The sequence below is a fragment of the Canis lupus genome, chromosome 10, assembly GCF_003254725.2.
Source record: "Canis lupus dingo isolate Sandy chromosome 10, ASM325472v2, whole genome shotgun sequence".
NCBI classification, from domain to species: domain Eukaryota; kingdom Metazoa; phylum Chordata; class Mammalia; order Carnivora; family Canidae; genus Canis; species Canis lupus.
Genome location: NC_064252.1, coordinates 46,978,256 through 47,001,999, shown reverse-complemented (window position 1 = coordinate 47,001,999; position 23,744 = coordinate 46,978,256). Strand labels below are relative to the sequence as shown.

Here is a 23,744-nt window from a genome sequence, read left to right as displayed (position 1 = left end):
AAGTACTAAATTATATCTACATAATTGTACCTATTCTTCTCCAGCCTACCTCTAGGCTCCAAGGATTCATAATCCCTTAGTCTACAAGACCTAACAGACTGCCAATGAAGACTAGAATTGCAAGCTAAGAATATCAGATAAAATAACAGCCTTTGAGAGTAGACTAGGTACATTCAATTTATGTCAATGATTCCATATGTAAGTATGGAATTCTAGATCAACTGTGTGGATATTAATTTTTCATCATATAGGTGGAGGAAGTATGTGATATAAGAACTACATGATTCCGGGCACATAGCTCCTAAAATCTTTGGAATTTCCTAAGTGGTAAAAGCGATAAAAGTATCTTATGTTTTCATAACTAGCCCTTTCAACCACATCTGAGTTTATGTTGATGAGGTGATTTTTGGAAAGCCCCTAGACAGCCTCAGGGTGGGGGCTGGTTGCCAGGGGAACCAACCCTGTGGTTAGAGGACTGGAACTTTAGCCTCATCCTCCACCCCGCTACTTCTGAACTTAGGAGAAGGGAGAGTTGAAAACTGACTTAATCACCAAGGCTAATGATTTAGTCAGTCAAGGCTATATAATGGAGTCTCCATAAAAACCCAAAAGGATAGGCTTCCAATTCAGTGAATGTATGGAGGTGATGGGAGGGTGGTGTGCTTGGAGAGAGCATAGAAGCTCTGTGCCCCTTCTCCATACTTCACCCTCTGTATTGCTTCCATTTTGGCTGTTCCTGAGTTAGAGCCTCTGTAATAAACCAAAAATCTAGTAAGTAAACTGTTTTGTTTTTTAAAAATATTTTATTATTGGGACAGCCCTGGTGGCTCAGCGGTTTAGCACTGCCTTCAGTCCAGGGCCTGATCCCGGAGACCTGGGATTGAGTCCCATGTCGGGCTCCTGCATGGAGCCTGCTTCTCCCTCTGCCTGTGTCTCTGCCTCTCTCTCACTCTCTGTGTCTCTCATGAATAAATAAATAAAATCTTAAAAAATATATATTTTATTATTTATTCATGAGAGACACAGAGAGTGAGAGAGAGGCAGAGACACAGGCAGAGGGAGAAGCAGCCTCTCTGTGGGGAACCTGATGTGAGAATCAATCCCAGGACCCCAGGATCATGACCTGAGCCAAAGGCAGACACTCAACAACCGAGCCACCCAGGTGCCCCTAGTAAGAAAATGTTTACCCGAATTCTGTGGGCTGCTCTAGCAAATTATCAGTCATGTGTGTGTGTGTGTGTGATGGAAACCTCTGATTTATAGCCAGTTGGCCAGAAGCAGGTTGAGAACTGATAATTACAACAGTGTTTGAAGCGGTGTATGAAGTTGTGATGGGGCGGGGGTAGCTTTGTGGGACCAAACTTGTAACCTGTGGAATCTGATGCCAACCTCAAGTAGATAATGTCAGAACTGAGTTAAATTTGAAAGGCAACCAGTCAGTGTCCTCTGGGAATTGGAGAATTGCTTTGTGTGGTAAAAACTCGCACATATCTGACATCAGAAGTATTGAGGAAAAAGGAAAACAGGAGCTTTTTCCTTTACAAAATGACAGCAATAAGTATGAACGTGCAGTAGACAAAATGCTCTTATGTGTCTTAAAATCAACAAACTATCATGAAACCAGGAAGGTACTACTACCATTACTTCACTGTTGTAAAAAAAAAAATCTGAGAATATGACACAGTTATTAAACTGTAGGGCATTAACGTTGACTTCAAAGTCTAAAAAAAATAAAGAAATAAAAAATAAAAATAAAAATAAAAATAAAAACAAAGTCCATGCACTTTCTACCATGCCAGTATTTTTCCAATGCATTCTATGAAACCTCAGGGCTTTTTGGAAATGTCACAGTGGGTATAAGAAGAGGCATGGGTAATGCTGAGTCTGCAGAACTCTGGATCTGTCACACAAAACCACTTTCACCTGTTTTATCTCTTAAGCTTCTACAGGAAAATAAATATTGTTTTAAAAAGAGTTCTATGGCTAAATAAGCTTGAAAACTACTATAGTGGCCAAGATCTAAAAACCATTGTCTTCAGCTCAGTATGCACTTGAGTTACTAAGTAAATCTCTACCTCTAACCCTATCACTCATTTTTAGGCTTTGATGCTGAAAAGAAAGTGACCCTAAGCATGGGAAAGTGCTAAGAGTTTATCATTCATATTACAAAATTCTGCTGAAAATATTCAGGCTGTAAGAATTTTACTCATTACTGATCACCACAATACAAGTGAAAATAGAAAATAAAATAACTGAGTTTTTTAAAGCAAACATACCTGAAATTAAACATTCAAATTACTGTACCCCCTTTGGGTTATTTGCAATTGTCCAGCTGTGCTGTCTAATGTGAACATGTGGTTATTTGAATTAAAACCTACTCAAATTAAATAAAACCTAAAATTTAGTTCCTTGGTTGTGCGAGGCATATTTCAAGTGCTCAACAGCAAAATTCTATGTAGCCTAATAAACCCAACTAACCTGTCTTAGTCAAAATATTCATACCTTGTAGTTTTGACTGTATTGTTCTTATCTCTTCAGTTTGGTTTTGGTTGATCAAACGAAGATTCTGATTTTCTAATTCCAGCTGAAAAGATATAATGGTATCCTTTTATATAGGAATAATTTTTCTAACGTGTTAGTAAATTATAATATTTTTAAGATGTTAATACCTAATTGCATGTAATCAAAATACAAAGAAATGATGAGCAAATATCAGATGAATTTATCATCTAGATAATTAGCCTAGATAGCCTAGATAATTATGGCCTTGATATTTATTTTTTCTAGAACTGAGAGTTTCAAATATTTTCAGCCTGTATGCCTTTCCCACTGTAAAATTATTTTAAACCAAATTATTTCATCATTTAATCTGCCATATAAACCAATGTGTACTTCTCAAGATACTGAACACATTAATCTTATGATATACACATATGTTCTATAATTATTTAAAATTAACAAATTAGAGCTAAAATCAACTAATGAGAATGAGGCTACCTATACTACTTACTAGGAGTCTATCAGTATTTTTAATTGTAGAAATACACTGGACATAAAAATGAAAGCTACCTATCTCACATTTACCAAAAGACAGCAGCACCACCAACTGATCAGAATTTTGTTTCATTCAAATGATCAGATATTCTGATGGCTTATCTATTCAAAGGAAGTAAAAGGTAAAGAAAACACAAAATATAGAGAGCAATAAATACCTCGTTTAATTTAAGTGTTACCCATTCTTTGATTTTAGCTGCTTTTTCTTCTATTATTTTAGCTTCTTGTATCCTTATTTGTTTCTGAAATAACATTAGCAGTGTATTTAGTTCAAACATAGGCTCATGGAAATGATTACCTCATAAACGTTACATCTGGAAATGTTACATTGTTTTTTTTTTTTTGATATTTTATTTATTTATTCATGAGAGACACAGAGAGGCAGAGACATAAAGGCAGAAGCAGGCTCCTCGCAGGGAGCCCAATGCAAGACTCAATCCCTGGACTGAGTTCAGGCCCTCACCTGAAGGCAGATGCTCAACAGCTGAGCCAAGTCAGGTGTCCCCCAAACTTGAATTTGTTTATTTATTTTTTAAAGGTTTTATTTATTATTCATAGACAGAGAGAGAGAGAGGCAGAGACACAGGCAGAGGGAGAAGCAGGCTCCATGCAGGGAGCCCGATGTGGGACTCGATCCCCGGTCTCCAGGATCACACCCCAGGCTGCAGGCAGCACCAAACCGCTGAGCCACCAGGGCTGCCCCTGGAAATGTTACATTGTAAATACAAAAGACAAATCCACTTAAAACCTGTTTCCAAGTAATACATCTACCTTCAAATTACCAAATAGGGTAAAAAATGAAAACCATTGTCCAACAGATGTAATAATAAACGACAAAGGCATATGCAAATATTACTAGTTTTAACAAATGCTATCCTCTTTCTCTGAAAGATCATATACTGAAATCCACCCACTGAATTTATCAGCAAAATAAATGATTTCTGGAAATGATCTAGGGTTTAGAACAGTAGGAGAGGGGTCAACCAGGTTAGGGAGAGGAAAATCAGAATCTCTTCTGAAGATGATTCGTTTTCCCCTCAAACATAAGTTTTTATTTTTCATATATATTATTTTATTTTTACATGCAAATTTTTAAAGATCCAGAAAAAAAAATTAAAAAATCTAGCTCACATTTACCAACCTTCAAATGTGGTTATGCTCACAAAACTAAGAGAATGTGACTGTCATATAAATCACGGTGGGTGGGAGTTGGGAGGTGGTGAAAAGTTGGAAACCACTGACCTAAAGAAATACTGATCCTCTGAGAAATGAAAAAAAAAATGCTGATGATAAAAAACAATTTGACATATTTAATAATTTCATAATGGTCATATTTAAATGATGCCAAATGATAATTTAAGCAAATGACCTTAATGCAGATTTTTCCTAATAAAATTTTAAAATAAACTAAAAACTAACTTGATCTCAATAAAGTGGCTTAAAAACAGTGTACACATTTTTAAATAGGATTCACATCATTCAACATACCTTTAAAACACAATGTTCCATAAATATTTCCAACACCCTAAAAATCTAAAGCAAAGAACTATTTTAAACATTTTACAGACAGAAATGCCTGCTGATAACCAAATGTTTTCAAGTTGACTATTACATTCAAACTCTAAAAAGTCTGAACATTAAGGAGCACAGTCGCATCCAGAAAGTGTTAGATATGGCCTTGGAATCACCCAGTCTTAAAGAGAATGCCATTTTATTTGTACCTTTCACCCTTAAATATGATTAGACTCCATGAGTTGACCAAATAAGTGAGATTTCTGACCCAAATTTAGCAGTGTGGGCTCTCTCTTTTTAACCTTTGAGATTATGCAAAATGCATGTATTTAGACTGTGATGATCAAATTCTTCCTAACCTGTTCTTCAAGCTGCAGTTCCAAGTTTTGAATGATGTCATCTTTTTCTTGTATGAGGGTCTCCAAATCTTGACACTTCTTATACAGCCTTGTCTCTGATTCACTGGTTTGAATATTAGCTGCTTTTAATTTCTCTTCCATAACTTGTACCTAAATTCAGAGGTTAGAAAATTAATAGTAGGCATGTATTTAATTTATCATAGTATTAAACATTATACTTGAATGTGAAATAGATTCCTAAAAGGTATCATCATAAAAACAAAATATTGAACAGCATGTTTTAATTAATTATAAAGTCTGAAGACTAATCTATTTAACAATTATAAAGTCTGGAGACTATTTTGCCAAGTAGTGTTACCTTTGAGGTACATAAGGGCACATGAGAGATTCTCAGAATTTTGCTACCATACAAAGTAATGCTCATTTTTTCTAGAACAATGATAATATGCAAAGTATTTCATGTGTGTATAAAATCAGAAAGCTTGCAGCCCTCATTTTTTACATTTAAATTAAATAGGAATATAAAGTAAAGAAGGTGATTAGTGAGGAAAGATCTGATTGGATGACCCAGAAAAAAAACTGAACCTAGGTGAAAAACAGACAAATACACATGGAAAGGAAATGGAAAACAAAAGAACTTTAAAGCCCCAAATGATGGAATCACAAGAAATAAAAAAATGAGAATCAAGATATAGGTAGGAGAGTATGTTCAGTGAGGGTTTATTGATTCATTCATTTAACAAACATTCCGGGAATAGTTGCCAAGTGCCAGGCTCTGGGAAGACACTGGTGAATAAAATGGACCCCAAATCTTTGCCTGCATAGAAATTAGATTTTAGTGGGTAAGAGAGATCACAAATATAATAAAGATGTAAAAATCATAGAGTATGCTACACAAGGAGATAAAGGCAGTGGGAAAAGTAGAACAAGATAAAAGAGACCAGTGTGTGACCTGGGGTTGAGTGATGCTTTAATTTTAATATCTCAGGGCAGCCCCGGTGGCGCAGCGGTTTAGCATATGATCCTGGCAACTCAGGATCAAGTCCCGTGTCGGGTTCCCTGCATGGAGCCTGCTTCTCCCTCTGCCTCTCTCTCTCTCTCTGTCTCTTTCTGTGTCTCTATGAATAAATAAATAAATAAATAAATAAATAAATAAATAAATAAATAAATAAATCTATCTTTAAAAATTTTTTTAATAACTAAGATACACTGGCTCTGCTTAGATCTTTTGCAAAACACATCTGGGCATATGAAGGAATGTATGAGATGTTAATGACAGGAAGAAAGAAAATAAAGTACTGGGCACTGTATATTAAGACTATTTCATATACTCCAAACAGTTAAGAATGTAATTTTTGTAATGTTTTAGATTGTAGGGGGCAAAAAGGAAAAATATGCAAAAGCATTTGAGAAACTAACAATGATAATCAAGATGAAAAATCTTAAACTGTTAAAAACACTTCTGAAAAATCATGATGAATCCACTTAAAGTTCAAAAATACTTGACTAATGAGGGTTTCTAGAAGGAGAGTGTTAAGGTTAGTTTTGTTTTTGTTTTTGTTTTAAAGATTCTATTTATCTATTCATGAGAAACAGAGAGAGAGAGAGAGGGGGGCAGAGACACAGGCAGAGGGAGAAGCAGGCTCCATGTAGGGAGCCCAACGACGTGGGACTCAATCCCAGGTCTCCAGGATCACGCCCTGGGCTGAAGGCGGAGCTAAACCGCTGAGCCGCTCCGGCTCCCCATTGTTTTGTTTTTTTAACCATGAATACAAGATGTCATCCGTGGGTTCACTGTGGAAATGTAAAATCAACTCAGATGCCAAAGTATCCTACTTAAATACCACTCAGATGTCTGAAAACTATAAAAATAAAAGTAGGTTTTTAAAAAACAGAAGAAAAACCCTGCATTCCACTATCCAGATGATAATTTTAAGTTATCTTAAGATTTGTGTTTTTTAACATAATATAGCAGTCTTTCTGCAGGAATGGCAAACCAGCAAAGGTCTATATCAGAAACGCTACCATGAAAAACAGCCAGAGGAGGACAGAAAGCTGGACAATAAATACCAAGGATCATCCTTAACATGGCATAGCCAGTTCCACACAGGACATTCTATAGCTGTGGAAACAGAGAGAGAAGAGCAGAGACTAAGTTCAAAATGGTAGTTCTTCAGGGACAGAGATGACAAACCTGCAGGGGAGCAGAATATGTCACCCCAAAATATGCCAAACCTGCAGGGAAGCAGAATATGTCACCCCAAAATATGCCACTTCAGGATACTGATTATTTTGAACTAAAGTTACCTAAGAAACAGTTGGTATAAGAACACTCCGACTCCGACCTTCTTTTGTCCCCCTGAAAGCTGGAAATAAATCCCTCTCCTGTATCAGGAGGGAAGAAGTCATCCTTATCACCAGAGTTGGTTAGGGAATTTAGGGCTGAGAAGGCTGTATAGACAAGCCTTGTTACTTCTTCACTAATTTACTACCTCAAGCCTAAACCTCTTTGTCTTGTTAATTTTTCACAAATGTATTGTATACTTGCTTGCTACAGTCACTTCTTTGAGTTGTGTATTTTTATGGAGCTCCATATATATGAAATTAAACTTGTTTTTTTCCTGTTAATGTCTTATGCCAATTTAATTATTAGACGAGCCAAAGAACTTAGAAGGGAAGAAATTTTTCTACCCCTACAAACCTCAAGAAAAGAAACTAAGCAAGAATATAAATAAATATTACCAGATCTACACCTATAGTCTCCTTTAATTAAGTTGGAGCAAGCCACCCTACAAACATTGGGCTGCCCCATAAAATTGTCCTATTAATGCTTAGGAAAGGTCTACAGTTCTAGAAAACTATGATTTTGGAGTACTTTTTTTTTTCTTATTTAAGATTTTATTTAGTGTACCTGGTGGCTCATCTGGTTGAGCATCTGCCTTGGCCTCAGGGCATGATCCTGGGGTCCTGGGATCATGCCTGCATCCCTGCTCTGTGAGGAGCTTGTTTCTCTCTCTCCCTCTGCCTGCTGCTTGTGCTCTCTCTCTCTCTCTCTGTCAAATAAATAATTAAAATCTTTTAAAAAGGACTTTATTAATTTATATGAGAGAGAGAGTGTGTGCATGGGGGATGGGGGAGAGGGAGAAGAAGCAGACTCCCCACAGAACATGGAGCCCCACATAGGGCTCAATCCCAGGACTCTAGAATCATGGCCTGAGCTGAAGGCTGATGCCTTAATGGACTGAGCTTCCCAGTCGGTACTCCGGATTTGGGAGTACTCTTATCCCCTGAAAAGTATGTACAATTTAAAAGGTGTTCTCATTTTATGAGTGAATGCTACTGTCAGAGCTCCTTGGATGCATCTTTGCCAGGTACAACTGTTTAATTTGACCATTACTTTTAGCTAAACAAAACTTTCCTAAGCAAGAAAACTACTGGCAAAAATGTCAAAATATCTCAGGAAGAGAGATCACAAAGTAGCTATGGGCAATCTACTTGCCAGCTGGTCCTGTTAGGACCAAAGTTCTACAGGATTCACCAGCTTTCCTTTGTAATTAATATAATAAGTCCATAGGAAAGATAAGAGACCTACAGAAAAACCAAGCAGCCTTTAAAAATAAAAAAATTAAAAAATCTCACTACAGAAAAATAGTCCAGTTCTTTCTCTATTCATTTAACCCAAACCATGTATGACTTTTAACTTCTCAGAGACCAATAACAAACATCTACAAATTCAAATTGCTCATTAAAGAAACCCTTGTGATCACCTATATATGGATATTCACTTTGCACTTTTAGGCTACCTTTCTCCTTTTCTTCCAGGAGATCTTCTGGTGGCATCCACACACCTTAGCACATTCCTCAGCCAGTTCCCCAAAATCTTTTCTGCTTCTGAGGTCTCTAAGCTATTCTGCAGTAAAAGATTAACTCAGCAGACGTGGGGGTGCTCAAACCCTGCACATTCCAAAAAAAAAAAAAAAAAAAAAGAACTGGTGCTTGACTAGCTCCTGGAAGAAATAACCTCTGAGCCCTTGTTACTATCTTCCCTAATGAGACTATATATCCAAGATACTGGACGACACTAGATAGTTTATGCCAATAATGTGATTTATGGTGAACGCCTCTTTATTTATTCATTTTTAAATTCACCTAGGGTCCTGAGCCACACCATATCAGCTTGACCTGTGCAAGGTTGGAGACTGGGTAGTTAAGGTCAGTTAACCCGCGCATTCCATGCCTATAAGACTGACACCACCACCCTCGCTCCCTGCCAATAAAAATTCTGCACACCAAGTCTCAAATGAACTTTCCTGTTTGTCGATACTTAGTGTGTTGTTACATATCACTGATGGGAGAATCAACTGCATCCCTGTGTAACTCCAGTGCAAGAGGACAACTGAAAGCTTATGTCTGGTTTCTCCTGGACTCTGTGTGCATTCTTCCTTTTAATCTGCATCCTTTTGCTATAATAAACCATAACCGTAAGTATAATAGCTTTTCTGAGTTCTGTGAGTCCTTCTGCTGAATCAACAAACCTTGAGTGTAGTCTTGAGGACACTGACACAATTCCCAGGGCTGTTTTCCATTTTCCTGCCCACACTGAAGCAAGCAGGAGCTGCAAATATTGTTCTATTGTAATCACCTTACCAGTATTTCCCTCTTCCCATTTCTAACCTCACCCCTCCCTACCCCATCACATGTAATTAAGATGTGACTATTTTTTTTGAGGAAAGGGTTAAAAGTTTCTATTTCTCTATACATGCAATCCTATGACAAAAAAACCTGATCATTCCAAAATAGAATGAAGAGAGGAATTATAAGGGTATTTTGAATCCCAGACCATTTACCAGTTATTTAAAACATACTGCAAATTAATTAATTATTCTAATCACATCTTAAACACAATTATTTTGGAAACAGTGCTCCAGAATTTATGCAGTAAGCCCAGAACCATTCTCACTGAAGGTAAAAAGGAAAGCACTGGATAAAGTACATTTTCATGTAATGAAGTAAATCATTACAAGGTCCTGGATATTAGTGTGACCAAGTAGTTGTCACTTATTAAAAACCACAAGTGACTTGGAATCTAAGAACCAACTTCACAGAAAGGTTAGTCCACATATTACAATGGTCAGAGAGAACTTTAAAATCCAGCTGCTACCAAGTTTGCAGCAAACACAGGCAAGGGATTGAAATGAGAAGAATGAAAACACGAATTTCCATATAGGAAATTATTGTACCCCTTTTTGATTAGCATAAAAGAGTGTAATAGATTGGAATATACACCTAATCAGATACTTAAGAATGAATCCTGTGTATCAATATCTTTCACATGTGCAATTTGCTGTTTTTCTGTCTCACAGGAATACTCATAAGTAATATGAGATTGACTGGCACATACTGCTTTCCAAACTTTGAACAACTACAATAAAAATGTCCTATAGCAATAAGTATAATGATTGCCAAGATTTCTCTGGAAAAATATATGATTTCTTTTCTACAGCCAATTCATTTAATGGTTGTACAGGTAAGGTAATGCGACTCATTAAAAACAAAGGGAAAAAGGAACAAAGCTCAAGTGCAGAGTTGAGATGGTTTCAGCTGACTACTGCTTTTAGCAGTGAAATGTTCCTTTTTGGTTAATATAAATACAGTTTAAGTATTAGGATATGACTCAATGACAAAGGATAAGCTGAATTTAAGCAGCATAAGCACGAAATAGGGCACAATCCCATAGAAACTGTGAAAGATAGCAAAGGACGTGGTTACTCTATGTTAAAACATTTACTTTGTCTTGGCAAGGCAAAAAAAAAGGTAATATAATCGGTGCATGAAAATTCATTTGCTCTCTTTATATTTCCTGTAAACTATTAGAATCATTATGTATTTAATATGAATGAGAATTTATATAATGTATATAATGTATAATAATATAATGTATATAATGTATAACATATAATGTATAATATGTACAATAATATAACATATAATGCAATATAATGTATCATTATATAAGGAAAAAATCCCTTCTGAAGCATAACAAAATAAGTACTGAATAAATTTAAAGTGTTGAGACAAAAACAAATATCTATAGATATGCCAAATTATATAGAAATTTTGAGAGGTTTACAATTCTCACTCACTCTTTATTGGAGGAAGGTTTGATTTAAGGACATTTAGCCAATCATGGTGTCTTTTTCTTTAAATTGTAGCATAGAATTAAATAAGTTTACACCTGATATCCTCAAAAGACAACCTCAAACAAGAAATTCTTCCTGTTAGCTTACCAAGATCTGTAGTTGGCCTCTAACAACTACAAATGGTCATGGCTTACTTCTCTCAAATTAGGAATGGGGATTCATTTTTTGCTCTTAAGATCTAATGAATCACAGAAGAAAACCCTAAGAATCACAAATAAGTAAGATACTTATTTTAATTTTCAGAGCTAAACAAATATGCTGCACATATAAATTTAGAATTTTAATTTAAGAAAAGGCAAAATAAAACTGTCCTGTTTCTTTTTTTCCTACACTATGAGGCATTAGAGGAAAGGAAGGAAGGAAGGAAGGAAGGAAGGAAGGAAGGAAGGAAGGAAGGAAGGAAAGAAAGAGAAAGAAAGAAAGAAAGAAAGAAAGAAAGAAAGAAAGAAAGAAAGAAAAGAAAAGAAGAAAAGAAAAGAAAGAAAAGAAAGAAAAAAAAGAAAAGAAAAGAAAAGAAAAGAAAAGAAAAGAAAAGAAAAGAAAAGAAAAGAAAAGAAAAGAAAACAGAGAGAGACAACCACGGGTATATGAAGGTAAAAAGAGAAGTCACCAAGAAAGGATGAAGTCAGAAAAGGAAAGATAAAGAGGGAGATAAGAGAGAGAGGCAGGAGGCACCTGGGTGGCTCAGTCAGTTAAGCATCTGCCTTCAGCTCAGATCATGATCTTAGGGTTCTGGGATGGAGCCCTGCATCGGGCTCTCTGCTCAGCAGGGAGTCTGTCTCTCCCTTTCATTCTCCCTCTGTTCTCTCTCTCTCTCTCTCAAATAAATAAATAAAGACTTTATAAAAAAGGGACAGAGAGAGAAAGAGAGGTACACACTGCTGAATATGTGCTGCTAGCTGTGGAATTAAACAGGGATATAGATAACAAGGCCCACAATAGACATAGACAAAGACATTTAATATAGAATGGCAGGGAGTGACATAAACATGAGAGTCTTTCATAGGATATAAGTGACCTTTTCTGAGTTTACTGTTAATCATTGGATTTTTATTGCTATAAGAGGAAATACTACTATTTGGTCTTATCAGCTAAAGAATATAAAAAACCAAGCACAGCATAGATCTTTATTTACCATTACCTACTTCTCTCAATATCTAAATTTGAGGTTTTAAAGAATTACTGGTGTGATGATGGTACTATAGTTATGATTTTTTAAATCTTTATTTTCAGATTAGTTGCTGAAATACTCATGGTGAAATGATACGATGTCTAGAATTTGTTTCAAAATAACCTGGTGTGGGGGTGGAGAAGAATAAAGTGGATAGAGGTATAGATTATCTGGGATGCCTGGGTGGCTCAATGGTTGGGCACCTGCTTTTGGCCCAGGTCATGATCCTGGAAACTGGGATTGAGTCCCACATCAGGCTCGCTGCGAGGAGCCTACTTCTCCCTCTATGTGTCTGCCTCTCTCTCTCTCTCTCTCTCTCTCTCTCATGAATAAATAAATAAATCTTAAAAAAAAAAAAGAGGTATAGATTATCACTGAGTTGACTAATTGTGAAAGCTGGTGATGGGGGTTCATTTTACCCTTTTCTCTATTCTTACACTGGTTGAAATTTGGTATAATAAATTTTTAGGACTGTCTTTTAAGCATAATTAAGAAAGTCAAGGATTAGGTTAGATTGGATTTGTTTAGAAATTTATCAGGCCACTAAATCAATCTACTTATAAAATTAAATCTTATAAGTGAGGGACCCCTGGGTGGCTCAGTGGTTGAATATCTGCCTTCGGCTCAGGGCATGATCCCAGGATCCAGGATTGAATCCCACATCAGGCTCCTTGCAGGAAGCCTGCTTGTCCCTCTGCCTATGTCTCTGCCTCTCTCTCTCTCTCTGTCTCTCTCTCTCTCCCTTTCTCTCTGTGTGTCTCTCATGAATAAATAAGCAAAAATCTTTTTGCAAAAATCTTATAGGTGAAAACAAGATTTAGTAGTTCTTAAGTTGAAGGGAAGACATGTGACAAATGTAGAGCAAGTATAAGAAATTTAACACACATTTCTTGGAAAAAATAATAATTTTGAAAATCCTGACTTGCCTGAATCTGACAAAGATCTTTTCATAAAATGCAAAGCTACAGATTGAGGATCATTGGACAAACTTTAAGGCTGGTGGGCTCATCCAAAACACTCATTTTAATGTTGGCAAGGCCCAGATAGGGTTAAGTGACTTATCAAAGGTCTGACTTTTCTCCCACATGTCTATTAATACTGAGAATAAATTTTTGTATATAATTTTCCTAATATAACTCTAAGCATTTTTCTATATTAGTATATCTTTTATAATAATTATTTTTAATGGTTGTTAATATTTCATGGAATAAACATAGTTCACTTATTCATTCTCTTCTAATTTGGCATCCATATTATTTTCAACTCCTTATTTCTATAAAGGACACTGCTATGAACATATTTATATTCAAAACATCATTATGGTCAGTATTGCCATAAAAATAATATTTGATTTTTTCAGAAGCTAAAACCTTCTAACGGAAGCATTTTCATCCTGTGAAAATTTATTAAGGGGCAAAATAAAGTTAGATCCTCCACTTTCTCTAACGATCCAGCTCACAGAATAGTCAGAGTGATAGAGAAGGGTTGAAGACTATTTTGAGAATTGTTTTGGGCAAAACAAGGCTTACATTGGTAGAGAGAGAGAAAAAAAATTAAGATTTTATTTATTTATTTATTTATTTGAGAGGAAGAGCAAGAGAGAGCATGAGCCAGGGGAGGGGCAGATGGAGAAGGAAATGCAGACTCCTTGCCAAGGGCGGAGCCCCTTGAGGGGCTTGATTCCAGAACCCAGAGATCATGACCTGAGCTGAAGTCAGACCGTTAACCGACTGAGCCACACAGGCACCTGAGAAAAAAATTTTTTAACTAGAATTATACTCTACCTGTTGAAAAGCTTTTTCTGCTTGACGTTCAGCATCAATAACTTGTCTCTCAAGCTGTTGCATCTGTAAAATGTGGAAAAACAGAGAAAATATAAAAGTTCCTATTTCTTACGAAAATAACTTAAAAATCTTGCAAGGCTATCAAATTCTTTTTTTTCTTTTCCAATTCTTTTAGAATAGTTAAAGTAGTTTAATGGATATGAATTACATACAATTTATGACACTAAAGACAAGAGCATATTTAAAAATTGACCAGGGGCCCCGGGTAGCTCAGGTCATGACCCCAGGACCCCAGGACCCAGCCTCAGGCTCCCCACTTGATGGGGAATCTGCTTCTCCGTCTCTCTCTCCCCCTGCCCATGCTCATTCCCACTATCTCTCTCAAATAAATAAAGTCTTTAAAAATGATCAAATAACATACTAAATATTTCATACTTTTAGCACACTGTAATACATGCTACAAAAGTACTCATCCATAGAATTTTCTTCATTGAACCATAAATTACTGGACAACACATTAATAACAGTAATTTAAATCTAAAAGAACAGTAAGACCTCAAATGTCATTTTTGTTTTGTGATCAAAAAGTCACAATGACACCAACAAATGGTGTATTCTCAAAAGCTCCATAGGTGGTATGTTTAAATCAAAACTCTAGGGGATCCCTGGGTGGCTCAGTGGTTCAGCGCCTGCCTTTGGCCCAGGGCATGATCCTGGGGTCCTGGGATGGAGTCTTGCGTCAGGCTCCCTGCATGGAGCCTGCTTCTCCCTCTGCCTGTGTCTCTGCCTCTCTCTCTGTGTCTCTCATGAATAAATAAATAAAATCTTAAAAAAAAAATAAATCAAAACTCTAGGTAGTTTGAATTCTTATTTATTGTAGTAGAGTAGAAAAGAGATTCTGATTTCACACACACACACACACACACACACACACACACACACAGGTCCTCAAAAGCGTACGGCACAGGAATAAAAAAAATTTTCGTTTTCTTTTAAAGTTCTGTAGAGAATAAAAACTTTGGAGATTTATTTATCTTTAAAAAAAAAGATTTTATTTATTTACTCATGAGAAACACAGTGACATAGACAGAGGGAGAAACAGACTCCCCACAGGGAGACTGGTGGGGGACTCAATCCTAGGACCCCGGGATCACGACCTGAGCCAAAGGCAGATGCTCAACCACTGAGCCACCCAGAGATTTAAAGCAAAATACTAAAGTGACTATTATAAGTAAAACAAAGGAAAGCCTTAAAAAGAATCTGATGCAAATTAACATAAGAGATGTGTACCAGGTACTAAATACACAACTATGATGTAAACCTCAATTTTAAGTTCTTTTTTCTGACTGTTGAAATATGATCAACACTAGAGCCATCTGTCGCTGGATCTTTGCTCATTTTCAGTCTCACTGCTGGTTAGTATCCAGAACTCCTACCGCATCTCAAACTCAAGGGCATCCCGAGTACCACCCCGACGGCGGACACCCCCAGCTCCAGCCCCGCCCCCTTCTCGAAACCACAGAGAAGCGGCCTCCCGCGGCCAGAGCGGCCCAGCCAGGAGGGCGGCCATAGCTGCGGGCCACGTGGGCTGCAGGGACCTGACCCAGGCAGCGCGCGGACTTAATGCCTAAAGGAGGGTTTCTGCTGTGGGTGTGTTTTTTTGTTTTGTTTTTGTTTTTACTAGTATGGTGCTTGGGAGCACTAAGTGTGTTTTGGTAACTATGTGGCCACTTAACACTCGACAGAGGTAACGACCACCATCACCAACACCTTTGCCCACCAAACAGAAAAACAGGATGCAACGCATGGATCTTAATAACACTATTCGTGTTGACCGTATCAGCCTTGGAGAATCCGAGATGACCGTTAGTTACTAGGCTGTCCTGAACCTGCACCAAGCTCTGACACAACAGAGTCCTACACTGCTCAAAATGATAGATGGTTAATATTTTTAAAAATGACATGTGGTTAGAGATAAGGCCAACTTACAAATGTCTTTGAAAAGCGTGTTGACAACTACACCTGGTTCTTTCTTGCACATCCCACTACGTTTTGCTGTCATTGACAATTCAGTGTATCTGCCGTTTACTAGGGCTTTAACATGACCTTTCTATATGGGCCACACTATAACATGGCAACCTCCAAAACCTGGCTGTGGAAGGAGAAATTGTCAGGTCTAGAGTCGAGACAGCCTTCTCAGTAAGTCTGAGAAGTGTGCAGATTGAAGTGCGATTTGGAAATTATCTGAAGACATTCGGCTGGTGGTCAGCCTCAAATAAGCTGGAGTTCTTGCAGAAAATGCAGAGGCTTCTAAGGAAGAGTTGTATTTAATACAAAACCATTTGCACATCTTATTCAAGAGACAATGTGTAATAACCCTCAGCAAGTAGTGGAAGGCTGCTGTTTGGGTATGGCTATTACTTTTAATGGGCCAACTCCCAGAAAGGCGATAGTAATGATGTATGGTGTACACTGGCTCAGGGCATTCATTATTTCAACAGTATACTGTTTTTTGTTGTTGTTGTTGTTGTTGTTGTTTTTGCTTCCAGATGGTTCAGAATATGACTGAGGGCTGAGGGATAATAGAATTGTGCTGTCCAGAAGCACTTAAAATGTGAATCTACTTGCAATGTGAATTGAGATATGCAAGTGTAAGGACGCCTGGGTGGTGCAGTGGTTGAACCTCTGCCTTTGGCTCAGGGCATGATCCCAGGGTCCGGGGTTCAAGTCCCACATTGGGCTCCCTGTGAGAAGCCTGCTTCTCCCTCTGCCTACATCTCTGCCTCTCTCTCTCTGTCTCCCATGAATAAATAAAATCTTAAAAAAAAAAGAGAGATATAAGTGTAAAGTACACACTTAACTCAATAATACATATGTTATTTGAAAACCTAATATGAAAAGTATAAACCATCTCAGTAATTTTTATTTATTTATTTATTTATTTATTTATTTATTTATTTATTTATTTTATTTTTTTAAAAATCCTTATTTATTTATGATAGTCACACAGAGAGAGAGAGAGGCAGAGACACAGGCAGAGGGAGAAGCAGGCTCCATGCACCGGGAGCCCGATGTGGGATTCGATCCCGGGTCTCCAGGATCGCGCCCTGGGCCAAAGGCAGGCGCCAAACCGCTGCGCCACCCAGGGATCCCCCATCTCAGTAATTTTTATGTTGACTAACATTGAAATATTTTTAATATGTTGCATTAAATATTAAATTGTTTTTTATTTTATTAATTTGTTTAATAGAAAAGTTTAAACTACAGATGTGTCTGTATTACATTTCTATTGAATAACGAAAGTGTGAAACATTCCATTGTTATCATACCTGGCCATTTAACTTCCTGTCCACATAGCAGCACTTTTTAAGACAGTTTATTGCAGGGATCTAGCTTCTAGAAGAGGCTTCAAATATTTGAGTGTATAAATAGATATTTCCTGAGTGTATTCTCTGGACCCCATATCATCTTGAATTTTTGTGAAAATATTTCAAATGTTTAATAAGCCAATACTGTTGTCTAAAAGCATTTTATTGAATTACTGTATAGACTGTGGCACTACATATAAGCCATTGGACAGGCACTGTCTCCTGTCTAGGATGTTCTTTAAACCAAAAAAAAAAAAGAAAGAAAAAGAAAACAACTGGCAGACATATGCCAACACTACATTCCTCCACTACTGACAATATGCTGATAAGTGTCACCTCTACAATGTAACTTTATATTATTAGGGAAAATTTGCACCTGTAGAGACTTAACCTCAATTTTGAATATTGTTAAGGTTGCCAGGAAAATCCACAAACAAATTGCTGATCTGTAAAATTTTGCTGGTGAAAAAAAAAAAAAAAAAAAAAAAAGATTATTGACACATCTATTATAATGGCCGAAATCCAGAACACTGACAACACCAAATGTTGGTGAGGACACAGAGAAACAGGAACTCTCATTCATTACTCATGGGAATGCAAGATGGTGCAGCCTATTTGGAAGGCAGTACTCTTACTATTGATCTAGCAATCACACTCCTTGGTATTTATCCAAAGGAGTTGAAAACTTATGCCAACACAAAACCTTGCATACAGATGTTCACATCAGCTTTATTCATAATTGCCAAAACTTGGAAGCAATCAAGATGCCCTTCAGTAGTGAATGGATAAATAAACCATAGTACATCCAGACAGTGACATATTATTTAGCACTAAGAGGAAATAGCTATAAAGCCATGAAAAGACATGGAGGGAATTAAATGCATATTATTAAATGAAAGAAGCCAATTTGAAAAGACTGCATATTGTATGATTCCAACTGAGGTGAGGGGATAAATAAACAGGGCACAGAAGCTTTTCAGGGCAGTAAAAATACTCTGTAGGATACCATAATGATGGATACATGTCACTATACATTTGTCTAAATCCATGGAATGTACACAAAGAGTGAAACTACAGACTCTGGGTTTTTATAATGTGTCAGTGTAAGTTTGATGGGGTAACACAGGGCTAGCTGAGGACAAAGCACGAGCCCGGGGCAGCACACTGACAAGTCCTTGAAACAGGCAAAGGGACATTCCTCTACGGACTCAACTGCCTCGGATGTTAATATTTTGCTAAGGGCAAACGGCAATCTTAGCCCGACCCCCAGGGTCCTGTAAGTTTACTTTAACATATAAAAATTCCTTTAGAAATTTCCTGTATCTCTATCCCCCAAGATACATGTTGGCAATCATCCCCCAAGCACATGGCCACAAATATACATTTGAAAGGTCTCGTGACTCAGGTTTTATTAGACAGTAATAAGCGACCTTTTCCCAACAATAGCTAGCCCCTCAAGGTTCTGGAAAACTTGCTTCCAAATTCCTTAGAGAGTATGCTATCCTCAAACCCCTCCCAACTCCCAGGTATAGAATCAGCCACCCCTCACAGGCCCCGGTGCAGCAGCTCTTCGTGCCCACAGATCCTGTCCTCTTGCTTTATAAAACCACCATTTTGCACCAAAGACGTCTCAAGAATTTTCTTGGTTGTCGGCTCCGGACCTCACCCCACCAAATCTCACCTATATTCCAAAACTTCATCAGGTTCATCAGTTGTACCACTCTAGTGGGGGATGTTGGTAATGAGGAAAGCTATATGGAAGATTTCTGTACCACCCAATATTTTGTGTGTGAACCCTAAACTGCTCTAAAAAATAAAGTCTTAAAAGACTGAATAGTTTCTTAAAAGGATTGTTATGGTCTGAATGTTTGTGTGCCCCTCCCCCCCAAATTCACATTAGAATCTTAATGTCCAACGTGATGGTAATTAGGTCCTGAGGATGAGAGTCTCAGGAATGGGATTAGTGCTTTTATAACAGAGATCCTACGGAGCCTCTTCTGCCAAGTGAAAATACAAGTCTAAGACCCAGAACTTGACCTCGCTGGCACCCTGATCTCAGACTTCCAGTCTCCAGAATTGTGAGAAATAAATTTCTATTGTTCATAAGCTACACAGTCTGTCATATTTTGTTACAGCAGCACAAATGGACCAAGACAGAAATTGGCACTGAGAGTAGAGTGCTGCTGTAACGAATACCTAAAAATGTGGAAGTGACTTTGGAATTGGGTAATTGGTAAAAAGCATAAGAATTTTGGGGTGCATGGTAGGAAAAAACCTACATTGCCATGAACAGACCATTTAACGCAATTCTGGTGACAATTCAGAGGCAAACAGGAATGCAGCAGAGAAAGTCTCAGTCTTCTTAGAGAATACCTAAGTGGTTGTGAACAGTGTTAGTAGAAATATGTGATGGATGGTAAAGGCCGTTCTGATGAGGTCTCAGATGGAAATGAGAAACATGCTATTGGAAACGAGAGGAAAAGTGATCCCTGTTATAAAGCAGCAAAGAGTTTCACTTAATTAGGTTTTCCTCTTGGTGTTTTGTAGAACTTGTGAGCAATGAAATTGAATATTTGACTGAGGAAATTTCTAAGCTAAAGTGTTGAAGGAGTGGCCTAACTCTTCTTGAGTGCTTACAGTAAAATATGAGAAGAGAAATGATTTAAAGATAGATTGTCAGTCAAAGAGGAAGTAGAGCCTAAAAATCTAGATACTTTTCAGCATATCTGTATTGGAAGAAATGGGAAAGCCTGTTCAGGAGCGGCCAGGGTGTGGCCAAACCACCTTTCCATTAAGGAGTCAGTAGGGATTTGAACCACAAAGTTAGGTAGCAACCAAAAAAGGAAAAGTCCATATGAACTGAAGAGGAAGGAATGAGGCTGGCTGTTGGACTTGGATTTTACAGGATGGGATCTTAGAGCTATGGCTGTGATACTGGGCTATTCTTCAAGACAAGAAGGAAGGACCCTAAATGCAATTCAGAAATCATCAGAGCTGCCTCCTCAGTTTCTCAAGGCCAACGCAGGACATTTCCTGAGTTTTAACTAGCCATACAACCTCTGTCCAAACCAAAGTGGAGCTGCCCAAATCCAAGGGGGGGGGGGGTGTGTGGCAACCCCTGCCCAGGAGACCCATGGAGGCATGGCTACCTCCACCTAGATTTGGAAGGATAAAGCCACCTAGTGCTGTGGGCATACAACCCAACAACAGGGCCACCTCAGGGGCAAGGCCACCAGAGAGCCCCAACCAGGCCAATTCCCAGTGAAGCCATGAGGCTGGGGCCACTCCTAGAATCCCAGATTGGTAAAGCCATCAGTGCACAACTTGAATCCATAAGAGCTGCCCTGCAAAGCCATGGAGCTGCAAATGCCCCTGAGTGTCCAGAAGGTGAGACCTCTCCTCCCCTCCAATTGGTCCAAAAGGTAGGACCTCCATCCCAGAGGGCTGAACATCTAGTTAAAGAGGATTATTCTCAAGCTTTAATATTTAATGTTGGTTGCCTTTTGGCCTTTGAACTTGCTTGGAACCTGTTGCCCCTTCTTTCTCTCCTACTTTTCCCTTTTGGAATGAAAGTGTCTATCCTATGTCTATCCACCATTGTATTCTAGAAACACATAATTTGTTTGATTTCACAGGTTCACAGCTGGTGGGGATTTCCTCAGAACGAATCATATTTTGAGTCTCACCCGTAACTGATTTAGATGAGACTATGCACTTTTTAGGTTTTTAGGGCTATTGGGATGGATGGAATGAATGTATTTTGTATGAGAGAAGGACATGTATCTGGGGGGGTAAGGATGGAATGCTATGGTCTGAATGTTTGTGTCCCCCCCACCAAATTCACATGTTGGAATCCTAACACCCACTGCGGTGGTGTTAGGAGGTCTCTGAGAGGTGATGAAGTCCTGAGGGGGGGCCCTCATCAATGGGATTAGTGTCCTTATCAAGGAGATCCCACAATGCTTCCTACCCCCTTCCATCATGTGAGGATACAATGAAAGGTCTGCAATTCAGAAGAGAGCCCTCACCTGACTTAGCCAGCACACTGATCTCAGATTTCCAGCCTCAAAAACTATGATAAACTTTTGTTGTTTATAAGCTGCATAGTCTATAGCATTTAGTTATAGCAGAACAAACTAAGGCAAGGACTATAAAAATATCTGGTCAGTTTTCTCTTTCTGGAGTTTGAAAATTTCTAGTAGTTAACAGAGCAGAAGCCTTTTCTCTTGGCCTCACTGTAACATATCCTAATACAGGTGTTTATATGCAGTAAGTATTCAATATGTTATAGATTATTGAATGCTATTATTCCTGTAAACCACTCTGCATATATGCAGGACATATGAAGGATAGTATTTTTACTGCTGCAAAATAACTTTTCTTCTGCTCATATGGCATTGACTCTCTCTCTCTCTCAAAATAAATAAATAAATCTTTTTAAAAAAATGTAGCCCTTGGGATCCCTGGGTGGCGCAGCGGTTTGGCGCCTGCCTTCGGCCCAGGGCGCGATCCTGGAGACCCGGGATCGAATCCCACGTCGGGCTCCCGGTGCATGGAGCCTGCTTCTCCCTCTGGCTCTCTCTCTCTCTCTGTCTCTCAGTCTTTCATGAATAAATAAATAAATAAAAAATCTTTAAAAAAAAAATGTAGCCCTTGAAATATTAATATAGAGAAAAGTGGAAAGAGCACTGATGTTGGAGGCAAGACAACTGAAATCCGAATCCAGATCCCACTACTTATGAGCTATATAATGATGGGTAAGTCATTTAACTTCTTTGAGTCTCCATTCCTCATTTGTAAAAGAGATTAACATTTATCTCACAGTATTTATGTGAAGATTGAGCAGGAGAGTGCCCAGCATTGTGTCTAATACTTAATGGGTGCTCAATGGATATTGATATAGCAGCATATTTCTACTATACACATATTTTAGTTTTATGAATAATTTTAAGTTAGCAAGGCTTAATATAGCAAGTCTAAAATAAGATAGATTCAAGAGATCCAGTTTCTAATTCTCACTCTACTATTCAACAGTTTGACATTGTACTTTAAAATTCTTATTTATAAAATAGGGAAAATATAACCTGCTCTACCTACCTTACAGGAAGTTGTGAGGATAAAAATAAGAAAACACGAAAGTGATGTGAAAAAGTTAATGGTATTTCATGGGATGCCTGGGTGGCTCAGCGGTTGAGCGTCTGCCTTCCGCTCAGGGCATGATCCCAGGATCCGGGATCAAGTCCCACATCAGGCTCCTTGGGGGAGCCTGCTTATGTCTGTGTCTCTCATAAATAAATAAAATCCTTTAAAAAAAAAAAAAAGAAATGAAAAAGCTTTGGTATTTCATTAATTAAAAATATATGGTATGATTGAAGTGTTAGAATTTTTTTTCAAGATTTTATTTATTTATTTGACAGAAAGAGAGAGAGAGCAGAAGCTGGGGGAGTGGAAGAGGGAGAAGGAGAAGAAGACTGTTCACTGAGCAGGGAGCCGGATATGGGGCTTGATCCCAGGACCCTGGGATCACGACGGGAGCTGAAGGTAAACACTTAACCGACTCAGCCACCCAGGTGCCCTGGCCTTTCTTTTTTAAAAAGAGTTAAGGATACCCACTTAATAGAAATTCAGTCTATAGCTTCCAAAGCATCGAGGTGGGGGAGGGGGGGGAGCATGAAACAGGGAAGATAAAGAAAATTTCAACAACATAATGTGTAGAAACAGAATGCATTTATGATTTCAGATATACTTAAAGAGATTATCTCACTAGTCAGATAAAGTCGTAAATCTTGCTATATAGTATCTAAAAGGGCATACTTAAAAAATGATGCTAAAAGATTGAAATTATTCCAAGCAGGTATTACCTAAAAGCAATATCAAAATCAGACAAAAGAGACTTTAATGCCAAAGTTTCATTAGCAAAGAGTGTTGAAAATTATAAATGCGACAATTCTTCAGGACATGTAGCAATTCTGATCCTGAATGCACCTAACTTCAAAACATAAAACCCAGAATGTTTGATTATTTTTGATATATCCTGAAAACACAAAATAAATTATTTTGTTTAGATAGTGATTTCCATGGAAACATCCCATTATGATATTATGATATGAAGATTTCCCCTTAAAAGACTAGACAAGTCCATTTACTTCACAATTTGATTTAACTTTTGTTTATATGTTTATCCATGTCATAAATGCACATAAAATGCCAACTGGTTCCATAAGATTTGTTAGTAAAAATTATCCTCTTTTAGCCAATTCTCTTAATATTCTACTTTGACGTTCTAAATAACATAC

The 23,744-nt window shown here is 37.7% G+C and overlaps 2 protein-coding genes across 6 annotated transcripts in view; one reads left to right on the top strand and one right to left on the bottom strand.

Annotated features, from left to right (window-relative positions):
• The window catches only part of PLEKHH2 (pleckstrin homology, MyTH4 and FERM domain containing H2), a 112,735-nt gene that overhangs the window by 70,399 nt on the left and 18,592 nt on the right, over positions 1–23,744 (bottom strand). For all 5 annotated transcript variants that reach the window (XR_003143468.3, XR_003143469.3, XM_035696153.2 and 2 more), the window contains exons 3-6: positions 14,081–14,143; positions 4,926–5,075; positions 3,213–3,296; positions 2,503–2,584 (exon numbers count right to left, since the gene is read on the bottom strand). Coding sequence is in view for 3 of the 5 variants with exons in the window: in XM_035696153.2 (XP_035552046.2) it covers positions 2,503–2,584; positions 3,213–3,296; positions 4,926–5,075; positions 14,081–14,143 (379 nt within the window). In the remaining 2 variants the exon portion in view is untranslated. The remainder of the gene's footprint in view (positions 1–2,502; positions 2,585–3,212; positions 3,297–4,925; positions 5,076–14,080; positions 14,144–23,744) is intronic.
• Positions 15,886–16,809, top strand: C1GALT1C1L (C1GALT1 specific chaperone 1 like). Its single transcript, XM_025470991.2, is given in 8 exon segments — positions 15,886–15,916; positions 15,994–16,014; positions 16,017–16,071; positions 16,073–16,130; positions 16,132–16,208; positions 16,210–16,259; positions 16,262–16,384; positions 16,387–16,809. Coding segments are annotated over 8 exon segments (678 nt in total). The 3' UTR covers positions 16,650–16,809.